Source organism: Metarhizium robertsii (genome assembly GCF_000187425.2).
Source record: "Metarhizium robertsii ARSEF 23 chromosome Unknown MAA_Scf_1, whole genome shotgun sequence".
NCBI classification, from domain to species: domain Eukaryota; kingdom Fungi; phylum Ascomycota; class Sordariomycetes; order Hypocreales; family Clavicipitaceae; genus Metarhizium; species Metarhizium robertsii.
Window position 1 is genome coordinate 2,634,675 of NW_011942149.1, and position 20,796 is coordinate 2,655,470.

The 20,796-nt window shown below is 51.0% G+C and overlaps 6 protein-coding genes across 6 annotated transcripts in view; 3 read left to right on the forward strand and 3 right to left on the reverse strand.

Annotated features, from left to right (window-relative positions):
• Positions 1 to 362: 362 nt before the first annotated feature.
• MAA_04617 (uncharacterized protein) lies at positions 363 to 1,104 on the reverse strand (the record flags this gene model as incomplete). Its single annotated transcript, XM_007822713.1, has 4 exons — positions 363 to 511; positions 574 to 707; positions 768 to 855; positions 912 to 1,104. The coding sequence occupies 4 exons, from the start codon at positions 1,102 to 1,104 to the stop codon at positions 363 to 365; spliced, it is 564 nt and encodes a 187-aa protein (XP_007820904.1).
• A 1,363-nt stretch (positions 1,105 to 2,467) lies between these two features.
• MAA_04616 (nuclease-like protein) lies at positions 2,468 to 4,830 on the forward strand (the record flags this gene model as incomplete). Its single annotated transcript, XM_007822712.1, has 3 exons — positions 2,468 to 2,480; positions 2,533 to 2,680; positions 2,736 to 4,830. 3 exons carry the CDS (start codon positions 2,468 to 2,470, stop codon positions 4,828 to 4,830), a joined length of 2,256 nt encoding a protein of 751 aa, XP_007820903.1.
• A 996-nt stretch (positions 4,831 to 5,826) lies between these two features.
• Positions 5,827 to 7,612, reverse strand: MAA_04615 (ring-5; the record flags this gene model as incomplete). The annotated part of the gene is made up of 2 exons (XM_007822711.1): positions 5,827 to 7,385; positions 7,522 to 7,612. 2 exons carry the CDS (start codon positions 7,610 to 7,612, stop codon positions 5,827 to 5,829), a joined length of 1,650 nt encoding a protein of 549 aa, XP_007820902.1.
• Positions 7,613 to 8,904: 1,292 nt separating this feature from the next.
• Positions 8,905 to 9,670, reverse strand: MAA_04614 (Thioredoxin-like fold protein; the record flags this gene model as incomplete). The annotated part of the gene is made up of 4 exons (XM_007822710.1): positions 8,905 to 8,933; positions 8,997 to 9,162; positions 9,228 to 9,273; positions 9,357 to 9,670. 4 exons carry the CDS (start codon positions 9,668 to 9,670, stop codon positions 8,905 to 8,907), a joined length of 555 nt encoding a protein of 184 aa, XP_007820901.1.
• Positions 9,671 to 15,408: 5,738 nt separating this feature from the next.
• MAA_04613 (Rho GTPase activation protein) lies at positions 15,409 to 18,003 on the forward strand (the record flags this gene model as incomplete). The annotated part of the gene is made up of 5 exons (XM_007822709.2): positions 15,409 to 15,601; positions 15,657 to 15,790; positions 15,866 to 16,114; positions 16,187 to 17,780; positions 17,843 to 18,003. The coding sequence occupies 5 exons, from the start codon at positions 15,409 to 15,411 to the stop codon at positions 18,001 to 18,003; spliced, it is 2,331 nt and encodes a 776-aa protein (XP_007820900.2).
• Positions 18,004 to 19,240: 1,237 nt separating this feature from the next.
• The window catches only part of MAA_04612 (Mg2+ transporter protein, CorA-like/Zinc transport protein ZntB), a gene marked incomplete at both ends in the record, with an annotated part of 2,204 nt that continues 648 nt past the window's right edge, over positions 19,241 to 20,796 (forward strand). The window contains 3 exons of the mRNA XM_007822708.2: positions 19,241 to 20,037; positions 20,096 to 20,255; positions 20,343 to 20,765. Coding sequence (XP_007820899.2) covers positions 19,241 to 20,037; positions 20,096 to 20,255; positions 20,343 to 20,765 — 1,380 coding nt within the window. The remainder of the gene's footprint in view (positions 20,038 to 20,095; positions 20,256 to 20,342; positions 20,766 to 20,796) is intronic.

The following is a 20,796-nucleotide window of genomic DNA, read 5'->3' on the forward strand; positions in this document are numbered from 1 at the left end:
CGGCACCAAATCCGAAAATACTTTTGCTCAGGTGTAATTTAAACTCCTCCAAACGCCTGCAGGCGCTGGCAACGAGGTCTCTCTTATCGAGAGACTCGCCTTTTCGCTGGCCTGTCGCTACCGTCACATCATGGCTGACGTGGATGCATGAGCTTTGCTCATAGCTCAACAACCTGCCTCCAAATCAGAGCTCTTTTTCCTCTACTCCAAAACAAAGAGGGCCTCCATCAATAGACGTCCTTATCGATACTACTGGCCACCTGGCTCGTATTGGGCGAGTCAAGAAGAGAGGCCGCTGTAACTCTGTTGAGCCAGCCATTAATCATTTTACTCTTTCAAACTGCTTGATCGCATTGGCTGCCTCAGTTGATGCCTTTTGAGGGAAACTCGGCAGATCTGACCTGGCCAGAACTCGACACCCTGATCCAAGGCAGAGTGGACAGGTATGCCCACGATCCTTCCCACTTCCCCAAGTTCTTTGCGTGCTCGGCAGACATGACATTCGGAATCACTGCATGTTATCAGTATGCACGCCTTGTCAAGACAAAAAACAGCAGTAAACTGCAAACCTACCAAATCCAGTCTGGTACTCTTTCTCTAATGCGGCAATCTTGAGCTTGAGTAAATCTTCTCGGGCGGTAGCAGGCCTGCCTGGACGACGAGCCTTTTTGAGGCCATCATATTCCTCGTCATATTGATGAATGAATCTACTCATATTTGGTCAGAAATTACACGCGGCATCAAGAGAGGAATGAGTTTGAGCCCACCTCTTGATAAAAGATTGTACCGTCTCGATATCGAGAGACTGGTTATCCTTCTCGGCGAGACTTTCCCGAAAGAAATTCACTCGATCAACTGGAAGGACAAAAAAATAGAAAATTCGGTTAGTGTTTGTTTTCAGATGAAATTACCCTTGAAAATGCTAATCGTACCAATAGGTTGCTCCTTTTTGCTTCTTGCAGCGGCAAGCTTCTCTAGTCTCTGGTCACGCACGCCGGCCTTGTGCAGTCGCAGCGAGTCCCTAGACTTTGCATGCAAGGCATTGACTTCACCATTTCGCTTCTTGGCGATGTGCTTGCGCGTCTTTTGTAATGAGCTGGGCATACTGGATGAACGAGTTGCTGCGGCAGACCTGTCGAGATAGAATGGTGTCTCGGTAATGGAGACGCCGAAAAAAAAAAAGTCAATATTTTCGGTGACATACAAACGCTAATCCGATCTTGTGGCAGCCGACGCCCCCACCAACCATCCACCACTCAGAAGAGCCGGTTGTGGGCTGTCCACGGACGTGACATATTTTCCAACTCCAGATTCAGGGCATGTTGGAGGAATTTGTCTTTCATGGGTCCTGTAAAATGACATGTTTCATGAAAGACACGGGTTTGAGCCTCGCCACTCGGAGGCCAAGGAAGCAGCAGACACGCTCACCACGAGGACCTGAAGAAGCTCTGAGACGAATGTTCAAGATGGGCGGCGCGGGAACTAACCGCTTTAAGCCACGGGAGCCGCCACAAGTTCCTGTGTACATGTACATGTACATACGGAGAACGGGGCTGCTAACTAGTACGTACTAGTACCACCAGACATTTATTTACGCAGCAGACCAGACGATGCTGCACCAGACATGCGTTGACCGGGAGCCCCAGTATCGCGAACCCGCGCCGGGGGCCACGCTCGTTCCGGTGAGCCGTCCATCAACGCGTTCACGCAAACACCAGAGCCGTTTAGCCAGGCTATGTATGGCACGCGTTCAGCCCTCCGCTGATCCTCCGTCTTGGATGGACGAGGTTTCGGCGAGCTGCTGACATGGTGCACCACGTATGGCGGTGTGTTTATGTGTGTAAGTAAGTACTTGAGCATGCATGCACTCCGTACTCGGCAAAGCAACGCACTTGACGCATGAAAATAAATAAATAATTGAATTCGCTTCAATGGGCCAGGCGCAGCGACGGTAGTGCAGCAACCGCCAGCAACCGCTGCGGAGTACTTGACCACCCTGGCCACCCTGACCACCTGCCGACCGACCCCTGGTCGTGTCCATGTCTGCAATGTCCATCAACTCAGCTTCGCCAAACAACGTCCATTGCTTCTTCGTTGCACTTGACTTCCACCTTCAAACCTTGCTGCTCCACCTCGCCGCCTTTCCTGCTTCGAACTTACATCTTGCCGGCGTGTTTCTGCGTGCCTCACCTTCACCATCGCGTCGTCTGACCTGACCCGTCTTTCAACCCGCGATCCTCTTCTCAGCTCCTTCTCGGCTCCTTCTCAGCCCCATATCACCGTCGACATCTAACAACAGCATCTCACGCGTTGAGCTGCTGCAGCACCTTCTTGATCACGGCGTGCTACGACATCGACTTCTCCAGTCCCTCTCCTGGCATCCTACGCACTTGTCGACGCCTTGACTAGCCAGCCTGAGTAATACTGCTACAGCATATTCTGTTGATGCCAACTCCTGGCCTTCACTATGGGCGTGTCGGGTATGTACCTACACGAACGCGACTCGTTTTCCCAAAGCTAACCTGAACACAGGGCTTCTACCCCTGCTCAAGTCCATACAACGGCCCACGGAGCTCAAGAAGTGCAGCGGTGACACTCTTGCTGTCGACGCGTATGGATGGCTTCACCGAGCTGCCTACTCATGTGCCGTCGAACTCGGCCGAGGCAAGCCCACCAAACGGTTTGTAGTCACCATTGAGCTCGCAACTTCCCTCAATACTAACCACGGCCTTCAGCTATGTAAACGCGGCCATGCACCGCGTCCGAATGCTTCAGCATTTTGGAGTCACCCCGTACATGGTCTTTGATGGCGACTTTCTTCCAAGCAAGGCCGCTACCGAGGATTCGCGTGCCAAGAGGCGAGAGGAGAAGAAGAAGCTAGCAAACGACCTCTTGAAAGCTGGAAAGACGTCGCAGGCTGCTCAAGAGTTCCAAAAATGCATCGACGTCACCCCGGAAATGGCATCGACGCTAATCCAAGAGCTGAAGCAAATGGGCATCCCATACGTGGTCGCCCCCTATGAGGCAGACGCCCAGCTTGTCTACCTGGAACGCCAAGGCCTTGTCAATGGCATTATTTCAGACGATTCGGACCTGCTCGTCTTTGGTGCCAAACGTCTTTTGACGAAACTGGATCAGTATGGCAACTGCATTGAGATCAACCGGCGTGATTTCTGTGCTTGTCGCGAGGTATCTCTCACCGGCTGGACTGACGCCGACTTCAGACGAATGGCCATCATGAGCGGCTGTGATTACCTCAACGGTCTGCCAGGCGTCGGCCTAAAGACTGCCTATCGCATGTTACGAAAGTCAAAGTCGCCCGAAGCAGCTGTCCGCTTGCTGCAGTTTGATGGAAAGCGCATATCAGAAAACTATTTGACTCAGTTCTATCAAGCAGAACTAACATTTCTGCATCAATGGGTGTTTTGTCCAAAGAAGAGTGAGCTTGTTCATCTGACAGAATTGGACGGTACTCGCACAGCCGACGAAATGCCATTTATTGGTGCTTATGTTGAACCCGAACTTGCAAGGGCCATTGCAAAGGGTGACGTCAACCCCATCACAAAGTCACCCATCGTCATCGCGACAACACCTTCTAAGAGGAGACATTCCCAAACGGCGACCCAAACCCAGCCGCCGAGAAAGCCAATAACATCATACTTCAAAGGACATAGTCGCATACCCATGGGCGAGATGGACCCCAATTGCTTTTCTGTCGACCCTCAACGAGTTGCGCAAATTACTGAAGGGGGGATGGTCCCGCGGGTGTTTCCCTTGCCTCGACCATATGTTGATAACCAAGGCGAAATTACCGGACGCGCCACATCAACTCCGAGACGAACAAGTTCAGCTCCAACTCGAACTTCTCCTAGGCTTCAACGACGGCGAACAGAGCCCATCTCCAACATGCTTGCTCGGGTCGCCAGCAGCCCAGCCACAGCAACAACTAGTGACCCTTCTCTCGCTTCTCCTTTGAAAGCACCACTTTCGGAGCCTCAGGTCAGACCAGTCAAGAAGGCACGTCTATGTGACGAGGGGGACGAAGAGGACGGCTCGCCCAAAAAGAGCAAGTTCTTTCCTCTTCATAAAACCAAGAGGAGTCCGGTTAGGGCGAAGAGCGATGCATATCTATTTTCAGATGACTCCATTGAAGAAACACTTAGGGATCTGCCTGATTTTGAGGGATGGAAACCGTATAACAAACGGGGAAAGCCAATTGCTATCTTTAATGACGATTCACAGGTCTCCTGCCCCGATGAAAGCCAGGTCTCTCTGGATGACAGCCAAAACACTAGCCAGGACACTGAGGTCACCGTTCCGTCAGAGACCCCGGATGACTTGGAGCGCCCTACAAACAGTATGATGCCTCCGCCCAAGTCCACCAAGTCAAAGGCGCAAGCGCTCAAGACTCCATCTCGGGCGCCGAATTTGAGCCGTTTCTCATTTTCATCCAGACCCTCGTCTACACCATCATCGTCCATGTCACATCAATCGTCGGTTTTCAGCGTGGCATCTACTCCATCGACCGCTCCGTCGACTACTATTTCTCGGCTTACCCCCTTGCAGAGACTTGGCGCCCAAGCTACCAACTTGATGGCGTCTCCTAAGCCAGCCAGACCCAAAGCCAACATGGCCAAGGACAGCGTTAAGGGTTTGCCTGTCAACCCGTCATTTGTCCCCTTGCCCAAGGTGGATGTCACAGAGGTTGAAGCCCTGAACAAATCATGTGGAAGCGAAGATCAAATGGTCCCCGACAGCGATGGGGAGAATGAAGATGAGATTGAGCTGCGCCCAAGGAATTTGAATCTGTCTCGATTTGCATTTTCCTGATGCAAGTATCAATGGGCGGTTTCTTCTTCAACTCTGGCGGGTAAAGACTTTTTTTCTGTTCATGTGTATATATTCAGCGTGTATGAGCATTTCCAGGCGTTGTTGTTTTGTGTTTGTGTTGACAAGGGAGGGAACAGGTAACCTGTCGGAAGTACTTGTTGGCGTTTAGGCATTGCCGGTACCACATTGGTTGTCTTGATTGTGACAAGGAAGGCGTTTGGACTGAGTACAAATACCAGGCATGAGAGGAATTATAACAGAATTGTGGACTAGTCATAATGAGTCGGTAGAGGTGGGGAAATTCAGGTTTATGTCATTGCCAAAATTGTTTACATGTGACGGATATTATGCTCGTTGTTTTCCCTTGTCTTAACCAGCGATAATTGCAATAAGTCCTCAAGGATATGCGAGGGTCATTGATGGTTAGCTGGCAATATCTGAATTATTTAGGCCCCTATCACGACAAACCCGATTCAAATCTGGTTTCCAAATACCCGATCAGCAATTCAAGATGATCAGAATCAATTTATAAAAGTCCGTATTTGTATCTACCACGTGCGCCCAACACGCCTATGGATGCTTAAAATCCTCTTCGTCCATCCTTTCAGACACGCCCCGTTTGCGTATGAGTGGTCGGTCTGACATGTCAAGATATAAAAAAACGAAAATGGCCCAACGCGAGGGGGGGAGAGGGGGGGAAGAATACAAAATTCCCAACAACGCCTGTTCCATGCCAAGACTAGCACAGGTCAAAAAATAAATAAACAAATAAAAAAAAGTAAAATAAAACCTGAGGCCCTTAAAGTGCTGTAGTGTAAAGCAGTGTAGTGTAGCTTATGTATGCCACTCCCCCGGCTTGCATGCAGCGTTCTTCCTAGTCATGATGTCGTTAATAAGAAACAAAGCAATCTATGATTGTATTTCGTAGTGCGCGCGGTCGCGGTCGCGCGAAGGCCCGAATTCATCGTTCTCTGCCAAATTCGTCTCCTAGTCTCCTTAGCGGCGAGCAGATGCGACTGAGGGAGCGGTAAGGTCCGCGTTGAAGGTCCATTTTGCTACACTGGCGTTAGTTGTGCAAGTTTTATTTGATAGGCGTGTGAGAAAATGTGAGGGGTTTTTACATTTTGCGAGGTTCTCGGCAGTGTCCTCGAGTAAAATGACACGACGCTTGTTGCAGTATGATGTCTTGTCCATAATGTCGACCTTGAGCTTTGAATCAGATAGCTCCACAATCGGCTTCTCAAACATCTCAGACAAGTTCTCCACAGCCATTTCCAAATCCTTTTGGTTGTCCTCAAAGATTTCCGTCAGATTGTTTCTGGCCAGGTAGAATGCAAAGGCATACGTCCACTTAAGCGTCTGTCGGCAAGTTTGGAGAGCTTGCGAAGCAGAGTTGAGGTACTGTACTTCAATCCACGACATACCCGACGTAGTTTGCAGCTGCACCATTTTCTTCTCCGTCTTCTGCGCAATGTCCTTGTCCAGCCTTGCAGACTGTTCATGGTTGGCATAACGGTTGTAGTAGTGCAAGTAGCGTTCCAAGGATGTCCTTGACTTGGCCTGCGCATCTCTCGCCTCTGAGCCGCTCTTCTCTTCGTATCTGTTGCAATTGTACCAGCTGGTGCCATGCTCTGACCACAGTCCCATGCACATCCAACAAAACTCATATTTGCACTTTCTACATGTCATGTGGTTGCATCCGCCGTTCTTTTCAATCGTTGAACTGCATTTGGGACACTCCTTTGTGTTTGCCGAGATCCAATTTGCGGTTTCTGAGTCATCGGCACATTTTTTCAGCCACCTCTTGACAAGCTCGCAAGGTGCGGGTTGGTGATCGGCGTTTGGACAGCCAAAGCAGAATCTGTACCCGCACAGGCACTCCACGGAGGGAACAATCTTGTCCAAATCCTTCCTCTTGATGCCGCACTCAACAACATTCGGACAGTCGGGGGCTGGGCACCATTTGAAAATGTCCTTGTCCTCGACGTAGGTCCGGTTTAGTAACTCGCGATACCGACCAGTCAGCTCAGGCGTGACGAGCAAGTCCAGCGATCGAGAGTCGAGAATGCGACCACAGCCATCGGCGGGACACTGAATTCTAGCAGCCTCACCTTCACCCTTGATCTTCTGGGTCAGGTATTGTCGGTAACAATCAACGCAGTACCTATGTCCACACTTCATTGCAAAAGTCTGCAGACCATCTTCGTCTTCACAGCAAATGTCACACATGAAGCCAGGAACCGCCTCCAGCTTTGGCAAGGCAGCTGTATTGCTACTTAAGCCCGCAGCTTCGAGGACCTTCTCGGGTCGGTCCATGTAATCTTCAAGTAAACGCTCTTTATTCCATCGGAAATATCGCAGCATAATGGCAGCATCTTCTTTGCGCATGTCCAGAATCATATTCACCTCATTAATCACATCATCTTGTTGATGTTGAATGTCGGAAGGCTTGTGGACTTTGAACGAAACGACATGAGCCGGCTGTTTCGTCTTGGTGATGTCCTTGGAGGTTATTCCAAAGTCGGGATCGGGTTCGTCGAAATCATCTTCAAAATCTGAAGAGAGAAAACTTTTGTTAGAACTGTTTGCTCGTTGCGTACTAGATGAATGGAAAAAAGAAAAAGAAAAAAAACCGATGGGGAGTACAAGCACTGGCGGTTAAACGACAAGGGAGGCGGATGACAAACGCACCATCGGCAGCAGACATCTCATCTCCGCTATATTCTTGCATGCCCTCGCCGTCAGTAGACATGCCTGACACGTATTCCTCTTCAGAATCCATGCCAGCGCTAGTGGTGGTGACTGGTGATGGCGGGGCTTCCGGGGGGGAGGCTGCTGAGGTGGCGAGTCTCTTTTGAGTAGATGCGTCTCTGTCTCGGTCTTGAGAAGGAGTCGTCGCCTCAGCAGCCTTTCGCTTCCTCGTTGTTGGAGGAATCGTGGCGGCTCGATATGCAAACGAGGGGGGAAAGGCTCGTCGAAAACGAGAGTTGTTGACGAGCAGAAACGAAGCACGGCGGTTCTATAGCAACGCAGGGCCTTTCGCCGGGATGGATGAAGGACGTTTGACAACTCTTGATGTCTTCTTGGGCGCTCAAGTGTGATCAGGTGGGCTCCGGTGGGAGAGAGATGGCAGATGGCGGATGGTGTCCGATGTCGATGTCTGGTGGGCAAGGGTCAACGCCAAGGGCGATGTGGCGTGCAGACGGAGTTGGGGATTTGGGTCTACAGCAAGAGTATAAATGCCCCCGGAGACAAAGACAGGATTGAATATTGGCGTAGACTGCTTGTTGGGTGTGTCGGTGAAGTCGGATGGAAGGGCACCAGAGCAGCGGGGAAGACGGTTTGATGGAGATCTGATCAACAGAGGCCTAAACCATGACGGCGGCGAGTTAAGACTCCTGTCGCTACTTAAGACTCTCCGGGACGTGGATGCCTGCCGTAGGCGCTAGTGGGTGGTCACTAGTCACTGGTCCGTCGTCGCCACCTGCCATGAGTGGTCAGTAGTCATCAGTGTTTGGTGCATTTGGTTAGAGGTCACACAATGGCGGGTTAATCTCGGGGCCAGCTGACTCACGTACTTGGTAAGCTGCAGATTCATTGGGCTGATTGTCATGCATGCACGCACCAAGCACCACATGCACGCATTGGATTACCCTGAACACCACAACAGTCCCTGGAGGATAAGCAGCAAAGTCAAAAAGAGGTCGACTGAAAGCACTACCCAACGTCAAATAAATGAATAAATCTCAAAATTTAAGAAGAAGAAAAAATAATAAATAATAAAGTAAGAATGAAAGAAGGTGGAGGAGGCGGAGGAAGAAAATAGACGCAAAAAAAAAAAAAAAAACAGGAAAGGAACAACGCAATAGAGTCACTCTTGATTTTGTTCACACCAAGCGAGTTGTCTATCACCCACCGACAACCAAGACTACCTACGGACGTCGTGTTATACCAGCCTGTTTCAATAAAGTCCCAGTCCAAGGCGACTGCCGACCACAACAAAACAATGACCAATTCTATCCAACATGTCCCAAGATCCAACCCCTCCGTCTGCCTCATACAAACGCCCCAAGCCTAGCCAAGAACCTTTTCCGCCATAGAAACTGCAACAAAGTCAGCACCGTGTGCCACAGCACCCTCATAGCCCCGGGTCGGATAACACATACCGTCAGCACCAGTGCCGTCGGGTTCAATAAACGTCTTGGAGACTTTGCCATTCTCAATCTTTAAAGCATAGCGCTTGCTACGCACGCCTCCAAAGATTGCGGAGCCATCAAACCCAATGTCTAGTGCCTTGGTGAATTCCGCCGAGGGATCGGCAATGAAGCGAATCTACAACCAGTCAGCTACCCCAAAGCAGTATTGCCGTGCAAAGACGTCGTCGACTGTACACTTACGCCAGTCTCCCCGGCAGGATCAAGCTGCTCAGCCCAAGCCTTCATACTGGTGTCCACCCCAATTAGCCCGGTTTCCCACAAGACAATGAAGGACATGTATTTGAAAAGAAAAATCTGCAGAGTTCTTACACAAACGGGTCGTTGACGGAAACAACAAACACCTGGCCTGCCTCCTTCAACCTCGGGTGGTTGATATACGAAGGAACATGTAAGCTCGAACAGGTACCAGTAAAGGCCCCAGGGACGCCAACAATGTACCCATTAGACGACTTGAACTCCTCGGACAAGTTGACCTTGTTGCCGGGGGAGTTCTCAAAGAGACCATCAAAGTCGGGCAGTTCATCGCCGGCCTTGACAAAGGCGCGGGGCGTGGTGTGGAAGCTGCGGATGGCGGGCGAGGGACGGGCGAGCGCCACGCGGCGGAAAGAGGCTCGGAAAGTCATTATGTGTTTGTTTGTTTGTTTGTTTCCTGATGATCGGGGGATTTCACGCGGAATAGGAGAACTCAATGGATGCGCCGTGCGAGGTTGGCCCGACGGTGCTGGAGCTGCTGATGGATGAGGTCCCGGGCTTGAAGCTGGAGCTTGGTTCTCAAGTCAGACAAAGAGGCATCAATCGATTGGATGGAGCTCGCACGCGGGTTCAATCGTAATTCGCCCCATCAGTAAGCACCTCCGCAGCACCTCCTGCATGCACTGCGCTGGTACTCCTTCAACCAGTGTTCCGTCGTCACCCTACTCACTCCATCATCCATCATGGCAACCCGCGTTCTATATCTAGACATGACCTCGTTGCAAAGTAACCAGTAGCTGGTCTTGGCCCCAATCCAAATTATAGAATCGACCAAACTACTAATATGACATTTTGCATAGATGCCTGGATACGAGGTTAATCCCCCCGCTGTTCCGTCCAGTAAAAACCAGGCAACTCAGCCTCCACGTCACAAGGACGCTCGTCAACGACAGACAAAGCTCCAGCTCTCCGCGGCACTGGAGCTAACTTGGATGGAAAATTTCAAGTCGCAAGGGATCAGCTCCTTAGATCCACCCCCTTTCACGTCCTACTCCAGTGTCTCAGATACGTGGAAACTAAGAAGACGGCCAAAAAGAAAGGAAAAGAAGTGAAATAAAACATGTCCGGTGGCTTTCAGGGCCCGTCACTTGGACTGTGCGCAAATTTAGGACGTTTTATCCATGATACCGGGTCGCCTGCGTCCCACCGGCGTCACCGACAGACCGGTTAAGCCTTGTAATTTCGAGAAGCGTATCCCGGCTGGCGGGATTCAAAGTGACGAACACTGCAATGGGGTCGACTGCTTGAAGTGGTAGTATGGGATGCAATCATTTCTCAACGGCTTACTCGCTGCCGCTGGGTACGTCATGACGCCCCGTAACAGTCTCGCTGGAATAACATCAGTTTTTTTCTACTGTTAGCCAAACGACTAGGATTTCCTCCGACCTACTCAGCATCGATGACCAGCCGAGATATGCCTTCCCCGTTTTGTCGGAAGACGTACGTAGTAACACGCACGGTTTTCGCAGTAGGTGTTGCCTTATGACTTTCATACGTGCCCAAGCAAGAGTTTTGCTGGTCTGAGAACTGTCATCTTCGAAATATTTTTTTCCAACCCACAGCCTTCCTGCTCGCCCACCGAGCTGCAGCCGCGTACCTAGTGTTGAGTACATAGATGCCTTTGTAATTGGGTGCCCGGTGCCCGGTGCCCTCGCACTTCCACACTTTTGAATGCTAGAACAACAGTCCTTGAGCACAATACAACAAACCCTTCGGCATAGACGCATCAGTATTGTGACATGTACCCAAAAGTTTATCTGTTGGACTTTGCCAAGATCATGATATCACTTGCGGTTGCCGCTTGCTACGTAGTTCAAGTTCTTATCGCTTGGCAGCACAGACAGTCAAATCTCAAATTGCCGGGGCATATCTCCGTGTAAATGTACGACGACAACATGCAGCACGTTTAATTACCATCGCTGTGGGCCTGACTATAAAGCTCCAACGACAATCCGGAAATTGGGAGGGAGGACGGATTATGTACTTGCTACTCTGCAGGGTTGACATCATCCTGACGTTTACCAATTGATTGCGCTCTTTTGTGTATGTTGTGTAGCGCCAAAAATATTCGGCATTGATTCCTGACTCGTAGTTACAACATGTGTGGGTGACACAGCACGAGATATTCTTGTTCTTACATTGCGCGGACAAGACTTCTTGTCAGCATGAGTCCTGCACTCCTGCCCAATGTTATGCGGAAGTTCACCCATCTGCCTTCGAACACAGTACAGGGTGATATGAAAGATTTCAACACAACTCAAGGAGGCGTAACATGTACTCGTGCCGGCCAATGCTCAGCAAACCACCTCTGTGAGCAGGAGATTGCGGGGTTGATGCATTGAACGCCTCACCGAAATGCTACATGTAATATTAATATTAACGTTTGATTGTTTCGCTCTGTAGTCAATAAAATTACACGCATGATACAAGTAATATGTAAATATCAGACCAGCTTATTTTTAGTTGTCGTGAGATTACAATGTGCCGAGACCAGAACAGGGGTACAAGGAATTCCAGTTGGAAAAGTAAGACAGCCACCTACTCATGTAGTAGTTATACGCACGAAATTCCGGTATCCTGGATGACGTGGAGATGGCTCTGCCGTTTTGCGGTCTATCGCCCAGAGCAATACCGTCGTATGTCGATTGATTAATTTGCGCACTCGTCTGTCCGCACCGAGAACATTCAAGGGCCTGGACAGCGCTGGGCTGGGTCGACTTGGCGGCCCAATAGTGGCAACAATCATGAAGTTTGTCGCAAAATATGGGTCAGCGGAGACGGAGATTCGGTAGTATCACGCAAGATAGAATTCACGCTCGGCCCTGCAACAGTTTGTTGCATAGTCTCGATAGTGTTTCCTGCATGTCATGCATACTCGGTGGACGATGTGGCTGAGTGTTGACAACAAGCATCCCAAAGCAGCAAATATCCACTTGGGAACATGCCCCCAGGATAATGCTTGAACTGACTAAACGGCCAACCATGAGCATCCAGAAGAAGGCACAAAGAATCAAGCTATACAGGATATGTGTTTGTTACACAATGTATCAATGATACACTGTCACATGCTGCATGCATGCATGCATGTATGTATGTACTGTGTGTGACAAAACTGCGGGAAGCCATAACCGTTGATCGTCTTGTTTCAACCTGGACGCAAAGTTGGTATCAACATTTGCACGCATTTGCTGCCCCGTACAGCCTAGGTAGTCGAGACAAGTCTGATCGGTTTGGTATACGTGACGTCTGGGGCTCTTGATGCCCTTTTAGTAGATGCATTGATTCGGGATTCTACCGATTGGTGCAGGCTGAATCGGTTCTGACATGAATTAAACAGACATGACTTGGGAGGCTTTTGTTGAGGTTGAGTGCCGTAGTCTGACAAAGCTCGATAAACGCATAAGGAAACACCTGACCGGCTCTAATCCTTGTGGCAAGCCGCGATGGCGTCCACTTTGAGCGATACTTGGGGGCGGAAAAAGGGTGAGTCCACAACACCATGCGCATCCTACGGTCGTCTGCTGAGGCAAAAGGGTTCGACGCGTGAAATCCTGCTGTAGGTACTCCGTACTGTAGCACATTAATAAATTGGTGGATCTAGAAAATGGAGGGCTGGGGCCGCGTCTAGTTGTATGGGCACCCCCTTTCCGGGTTTCTGGGGTGGTCGGACGTCGGAAGAGCGCTTGAGCGGCCAGGGGACCGATGTGAATTCCAAGCCGTGCCTCGTGCCTGAGCCGCTCCTGGTCCAGAACAGGAGAGCTGGAGAGATAGCATTCTCGACAGCCGAGACAAATGACAGTCGATGCACAAGTCAGTCAATACATGTATAGCGAACGCCAATGATTAGCTGCGTGATGATGCTGGGAGAAAATGATTGATCGGATCGAAAATTGACAAGAATAATACATATGCACCCTTTTGATCAGTATGGACCATTAAACGCAGGAGGCGAGGCAGGAGCGACTGGGCCATCCTTGGCTCTGGGCGCCTTGTGTGACCCCTGGAGCACCTTCACCTGGTAATCCTCCGTAAAAGGTACCTGGCGAGGACCCAGGAACTCCAGATGTCCGGAATTTGACACTTGACACCCAACACCAAGATGCGACAGGCTGTAGCTGTGGCTTGGTTTGAAAGCAAATGCTCTCTGGCACACAAAGGAAGATGGGATGGACGTCATAAGAGCGGTGGCTTTTGAATCAGTGCGTCAGATCGCCCCTGGGTTAGTACGGGTGATAATCTCGTCGTGGGACCAAGCGTCACACCCCTCGGTCTACAATCGAGTAAGTACTCGCGCGAGTGCAAGCTTCAGAACGCTGAGCAGAAACGAGGATGCAAAGGACGGCGGGGAGGTCCTCGGGATCCCGGGCTGGACTATTGGCGCGGAAGCACCTTGACTGTCAAGTAGTTACTCGGTAGGGAATTAAAGAATAAAAAAAAAAGAAAACAGATTAGTACTACGATTGACCAGACTCGGACACGCCCTGGCAACTACTGTAGGTCTAAGTACCCAGCACTTAGGTAGGTCGGTAGCTCGCCACTGCGAACAGTAGCTAAACTTGCTGCTGTAGGTACTTAAGGCACTTGGTAGGAATTCGCCCCGATATTCGGCGCCTTTTTAGAAGGCTTGGCCGTGTTGTAGTAAAGGCTGTATTACAATGTTTCTGGAAGAGTATTGGTGTTTTGCATTGCCAACTTTAGAAGTTGGAATACGGAGGGAGGCTCAGCAAGTACATACTCCGTACCCATCACATCCCAGAGATCAGACGTCAGGACCCACGGGCGGTCCTTCCCACCCCACTCTCCCTCTCTCTTTCCCTCTCCTTGCACGCAACACGTGAGCATTGGGCTGTGCCCCTGTCCCACTTGTCCGTCCTGTCCCTGGCTGGTCCTGACTTGCCCCGACTTGGCCAATTCCAGTGGCCACCAGCCCTTGCTCACTCATATCTGGCGTCCTCTGGCGTCCTCGTAAGTCCACGAGTTAACATGCTTGGCCAAGCCAGGCATGTTTAACATGGCAAGTCAAGTTTAGGCCCCCCTCTCTTCTCGTCCCCCCTCGTCACGATTCCTCGTCCCTCTGTCGTATTGTCCTTGCCAAGTCGTCATTTGTTCCTTGTGGCTAGTACTAGTAGTACTTGACTCCGTACTAGTACTAGTATTTGGCCTAATCCCAGTCCCAGTCTCCGCCATCTCTTCAACACGCCCCTCGTCTGGTGCACCGGGAATTGTCCTTCTCTTTTCTCAAACACATCACCACCGCCTCTGCTTTGCGCAGAAAGCCTCGCCGCAAGTGCATCGTGTTCGACGCTGCACTCTTCCAACGGCCCCTTCGACGGGCAGCAAACCCGCGGCTCTCAAATAGGGGCGCCGATTATCTGATAGCCACGTTTGAACTCTCTCCCCGATCGACTTGCCGACAGCAAAACTACCGAGCCTCAGAATTGATATCCCGCGCCTCCAAGTCCTTACCCAGCCAACCACATACTTTGTGGACACGGCCTGTTGACTGCATCCTCACGACCGACAAAACCTGAGAAGACGACTGCATTGCATTCTTGCTACATTATTTGCAGTCGCCCAAGCCCTGCTTCGCGCACAGCCGGCAGATACTTGCAGCTCAATACCGATTAGCCCCCAACAATTGGTTCGTCTCTTGGGTTGTGCAACGTACCACCGTCATCCGTCATCCGTCATCCGCACCCGTCGGTCGCCTGCCTTTGCGTCTAGTGCATCTTGCAGCTCGTCTCCTTCCTCCCCAAGCCGATACTACCTGCGACGTTAATTTTATTCTTCCCTGATTGAACGAGGCCGCGATTTGGCGTCCTTGTAGCGCTTCTATCTGCCAGACCCGCACCTGTCGCATACAATAAATGACCTCTTATCAAAGCCGACTGCCTTTTAGCGCACTCGACTCTGCTGTGTTCCACATAGTCTCATTCGGGTCACTTTGCGAACGCCTAGAGCGCACGACTTAAAACATATCTAGGGGCCTGGTCTGGTACCCGCGCGCTCCCGCCTAACGCGCCATTCCTGAGGAGAAAGAGGCTCATCTCGTTGTTCTTGGATCTTGTCACCAAGCTGCATCTGCCCCGCTCCGCTCATCATGCCCACCATGCTTCAAACTCCATCTCGAGCCTCAACTGCTTCGTCGTCGTCGTTTCAACCCTTGTCGCGCCAGAACACCATGTCGTCCTATGATGGATCACGCTCGGCGCGCCAGTCTAAGCGGTACTCCATGTCCGCGCTGTACATGTCTATGTCAGCAAACGAGGGTGAAATGCAAATTGAAGATGATCTAGCCAAAGGTAGGTTCGCGTTGCCGTCAATATAAGAACTCATGCTGATTTTTCTGTTTTGCAGCCCAGAAAGTACTGCGAGATTTGAAAACAAAGATATCCTCCCAGTCGAAAAAGAATTTTGTTCTTGAAAAGGATGTACGGTATCTGGATTCAAGAATCGCTCTTCTCATCCAGAACCGAATGGCTCTCGAAGAGGTGAGGACTTCCTACCGCCGGATACCTTCCGTTTCTTGTTGTCTAGTTTGAATGTACTGATTTAACCTGCTGCAGCAAAATGAAGTCGCCAGCCACCTCGAGGATGCTACCGAGGTTCAGGAAGGTGTTTTCCCAAATGATGACAAGACGCAGAAATATGGCAATCTCTTGTTTCTCTTGCAATCTGAGCCCAGGCATATCGCGCATCTGTGCAGACTGGTTTCAATGGCCGAAATAGACTCCCTGCTGCAGACAGTCATGTTCACAATTTACGGAAACCAGTACGAAAGTCGCGAAGAGCATTTGCTTCTAACCATGTTTCAGGTCAGTATTTTCATTCTTAGCCCTGAAATGTAGTCAAGGAACTGGTCAGCTAACCATTAGTACTATAATCAGTCTGTTCTGACATACCAGTTCGATAACACTCCGGATTATTCCTCGTTGCTTCGAGCCAACACACCCGTGTCTCGTATGATGACAACATATACTCGTCGTGGTCCTGGCCAGAGTTTTCTCAAAACTGTGTTAGCCGACAGGATCAACAGCCTCATTGAATTGAAAGACCTGGATCTGGAGATTAACCCCTTGAAGGTTTACGAGCGCATGCTGGAACAGATTGAAGAGGATACTGGCACCCTACCTGCAAATTTGCCCAAGGGTATCACTGGTGAACAGGCTGCCGAAAACCCCAAAGTCCAGGCCATTATCGAGCCCCGACTCACTATGCTAACGGAAATTGCCAATGGATTTTTGAGTACCATTATCGAAGGCCTGGAAGAGGCTCCTTATGGTATTCGGTGGATTTGCAAGCAAATCAGAAGCTTGACAAAGCGCAAATATCCTGATGCAAACGACCAGGTTATCTGCACTTTGATTGGCGGTTTCTTCTTCCTTAGGTTCATAAACCCAGCCATTGTTACCCCCAAATCGTACATGCTTATTGACGGAACTCCCGCCGAACGGCCGAGACGAACCCTGACCTTGATTGCGAAGATGCTTCAAAATCTTGCGAACAAGCCTTCGTACGCCAAGGAACCCTACATGGCAAAGCTTCAACCATTCATCCACCAGAACAAGGACAGAATTAACAGGTTCATGCTGGATCTTTGCGAAGTCAGTGACTTTTACGAGAGTTTGGAAATGGACAACTACGTTGCGCTGTCAAAGAAGGATCTTGAGTTGGATATTACATTGAATGAAATTTACGCCATGCACGGACTTATCGACAAACACTATCAGGAGCTCTGCAAGGATGAAAACTCACACCTGGCTGTTATTATGTCGGAACTTGGTCCATCTCCAGCTCAAGTACCGCGCAAGGAGAACAGAGTGATCAATTTGCCATTATTTAGCAGATGGGAAACTGCAATTGACGATTTAACCGCAGCGCTTGACATCACACAGGAGGAAGTGTTCTTTATGGAGGCCAAGTCCATCTTTGTGCAGGTCTTGCGGACCATTCCACAAAGCAGTGCTGTGTTGCGACGGCCATTGCGTTTGGAGCGGGTGGCCGATGCTGCAGCAACGAGCCGTAATGATGCTGTCATGGTTCGCAAAGGCATTAGAGCCATGGAGTTGCTTTCGCAGCTACAGGAACTGGGCGTTATCGACAAGAGCGACCAATTCGATCTATTGCGAGACGAAGTCGAGCAGGAATTGCAGCATCTAGGCTCACTCAAAGAAGGCGTCATTGCTGAGTCGGCGAAGCTAGAAGAGGTATACAAGACGATTCGTGACCACAACACATATTTGGTGGGCCAACTGGAAACATATAAGAGCTATTTGCACAATGTGCGTTCTCAGAGCGAGGGCACAAAGCGAAAGCAGCAGAAGCAGCAGGTGTTGGGACCCTACAAATTCACGCATCAGCAGCTTGAGAGGGAGGGAGTGATTCAGAAGAGTAATGTTCCGGATAACAGACGGGCCAACATCTACTTCAACTTCACTAGCCCTTTACCAGGTACATTTGTTATTTCGCTCCACTATAAAGGTAAGACATTTGTGATATCAAACTCTGAGGAAGACCCAATGTGCTAATATGGTCTTGCGTAGGTCGCAACCGGGGTCTTTTGGAACTCGACCTCAAGCTGGACGATTTGCTTGAGATGCAAAAGGATAACCAGGATGAGCTCGATCTGGAGTATGTGCAGTTCAACGTACCCAAGGTGCTTGCCCTGCTCAACAAGCGATTTGCTCGAAAGAAGGGGTGGTAAGGTTACGCCGAGCCTCGTATATTTCACCAATGTACAACGACTATATCGAAAAGGGCTGTTTGGCGTTTGGGAAAGCACTGATACCATGGAAGTTTCGTTTCTTTTCCTTCATTTTTACATTCGTACAGCCAGTTGGGAGGAACCCCCCCCCCCTTTTGTGTCTTTTGCTCCCCTTGGTTCTCTTTCCCGTTTTGCTTGTTGTTCGACGGCCGACGTTAGTATTCCTTTCCCGCTTCCGTATTGCGGCGAGACATATAGCGCTACATTTGCACACTCAGATACTAGGTAATAATTTGGGGAGGATATTTGATATTCTGCTTCGGCCGGTCCGAGGAGACTCTTTTTTTTTTTTTTTTTTTTTTTCGTTGGAACAGTTTCACTGAACGGCTCTGGTGGCTTATTTGATATCTGACGGGGGCTTTTGGACCGAGTCGGGAGGATTTACCTTTTGGATGAATTAGTATTGATAAATGAGTAATACATGTATCCTGTCGTGTGATGACATGAACGAGGGCCTGGTGAATCCGTGCGTGTGCGTGTGCATGTGGCTGGTCAAAGTGAGGCGACGCTGAGTTTGCTTCTAGGACCGTGGAGAGCAGGCCATCTCGTCAAGCTTCGTTCCTCAAGGCTTCGATCTCGTAGCAGATGGGTTCGCGTTGTCCCCCAAACGCGGTTTAGTCTCCCACTTTTGACGCCACGACAGCCTCGCTTTCCCAAAGTTGAGCAGGGTGAAACGTGGCATGGCCGATAAGAAGGCCCAATACGTATTAATTAAGCCGCAGACAAACTCGGCGCCTAGCGGGTGCCACCTCCACGTGCTTATGCGCTGCCATACGGATGTCCTCGCTGGGTAACGTCGGTTTGTGGTGGGCGAGGCGCGACGGTGACGTCACTGTAGGTGTGTTGGGCAGGGCTGACGGTTCATGCAAGTTGTTACCGACGTCCTGGGAGGGTGACCGAGCGATTTAGTGCTGACTCTCTGAGGACAGGAGTCAATGAATGAATGTCCTTGGTTCAGCCGCATCATGGCCATGTCACGCACGCCGTGTAAGTGAGGAGTAGGCCAGGTCCCAAGCCGAGGCCGAGGCTGCAAATTGCTCAATGCTCTGCCCACGTTGGAATTTAGAAATAGTGTTCCGTGTCCTGCTGAGGCGTCCTTGCCCATTATCCCTTCATAATTCACAAAGCACTGGACTTCGAGCCGTGTCAGTAGTGTAGATTGAACCCTGTGTGGCACATGGCATCTCAACTCAACGTCGAGGAGCTCATCGGCGCCGCAGAACACCACCACGAACAATATCTCCAAACACTGCGCAGCATCCAGAATGCCGTTGGCCAGCGAACTCGCGAGCGTGCAGACAGTCCTCCGCTTCGCGCCCTCTCCCACCCAACCTTTTTCAGTCCCGAGCCTCACACGCCCAATGCTCACCTCCTCAGCCGCCTCCAGCGGACGCGAACCTCGACGCTGGAAACCACAGCAGAGCGGCCGTCGTTTTATCCGTCTCCCAAGCCCGTAGCGCGCTCGACAATTTCTCATGATTCAGAATTCATCCCCGACGAGGAGCTGTCCTTCATCCCGCTGCTTGACGCGCCCTCTGCCGGCGCTCGCCCTGCGGAAGAGCTGGCACCTCCGCCCGCGGATATCACTTCGAGAACACAGAAGCCTCTTCTCCCGCTGAGCTTCTCCGACGACATGCTCATGGGGCATCTCAGGGAGACAGAGTTTGACGGGCCCACAGCCACGGTACTGGAAGAAGTCGTTCGTCGGCGGCCGGACATGGACCTCGCCGTGCCGTTTCGTGATTTTGCGGCCTTTGAGCGCGAGAGCTATGTGAGCACGACGTTTGAAGTTTACGAAGTCACGGCAGACGCAGAAGCCAAGAAGATCAGCGTTGATATTGATGTACAAGCGGATGTGAAGTACGGCGGAGAAGGCGTGCCGTACCAGAGTCCAGATGGCATCGTGGATGCGCCGACGGTATGGGAGGCCATCAAGGACGTCAATTCCGACGGGGAGGCAGTGGGAAGAATCACGTATGTTCCTTGTACGCGCCCTTCAGGCTCCAGTGTTGTTGACGTACCCGATGAATAGCATCGTCCAAGAGCCAACGCCGCTCATCCTCGCCGCCCTCCATCTCACAATGACGCCGCACTTCGACATGGGCGAGCTTCTCACCCATCTCCTCTCTGAGGCGCCAAACCGCGGACGCACAAATGCCATCATGCACCGAGCCTTCGAACGAACCTCGTCCGTCTCGCCGTACCCCCCGTCACCTTTGATCCCCCCAGCCCTCGACACCCGCCATCAACCCGCCTCGTCGTACGCAAACGTCCGTCAGCGGTCATTCTTCTTCGTCTTCAAGTACTACACCTCTGTGGCAGAGGGCCTCGAGCCCGCCCCCTGGCAGAGGTTCGACAAACGGCCCTCTGACAAGCGGCTCGGCGACCACATCGACATTGCCGAGTGCAGCTCCGTGCTCGCCCTCTCGCTCGGCGGCGAGCCCACAAAGCCGCTGCGCATGAGGCCTCGCCGGGAAAGGGCCAGAGAGGGATTCCTCTTCGACACCTTTGGCCCGTGGCAGCTGTTGAGTATCCAGAGCTTTCCCGACGACCAGCACACTGTTCGCGGCGAAGACTTTCAGAAAAAGAGCTTTTACAACGGCCCCTATGCGTTTCTGGACCTCCTAACTGCCGAGTATCGTGACGCAGGGAGACGAAATCAGATTCTCCACGAGAAAATCACAAAACTCATTACGCCCCCTGTCAGTCTCAGTCCTCAGCCTCTTCCCCCCC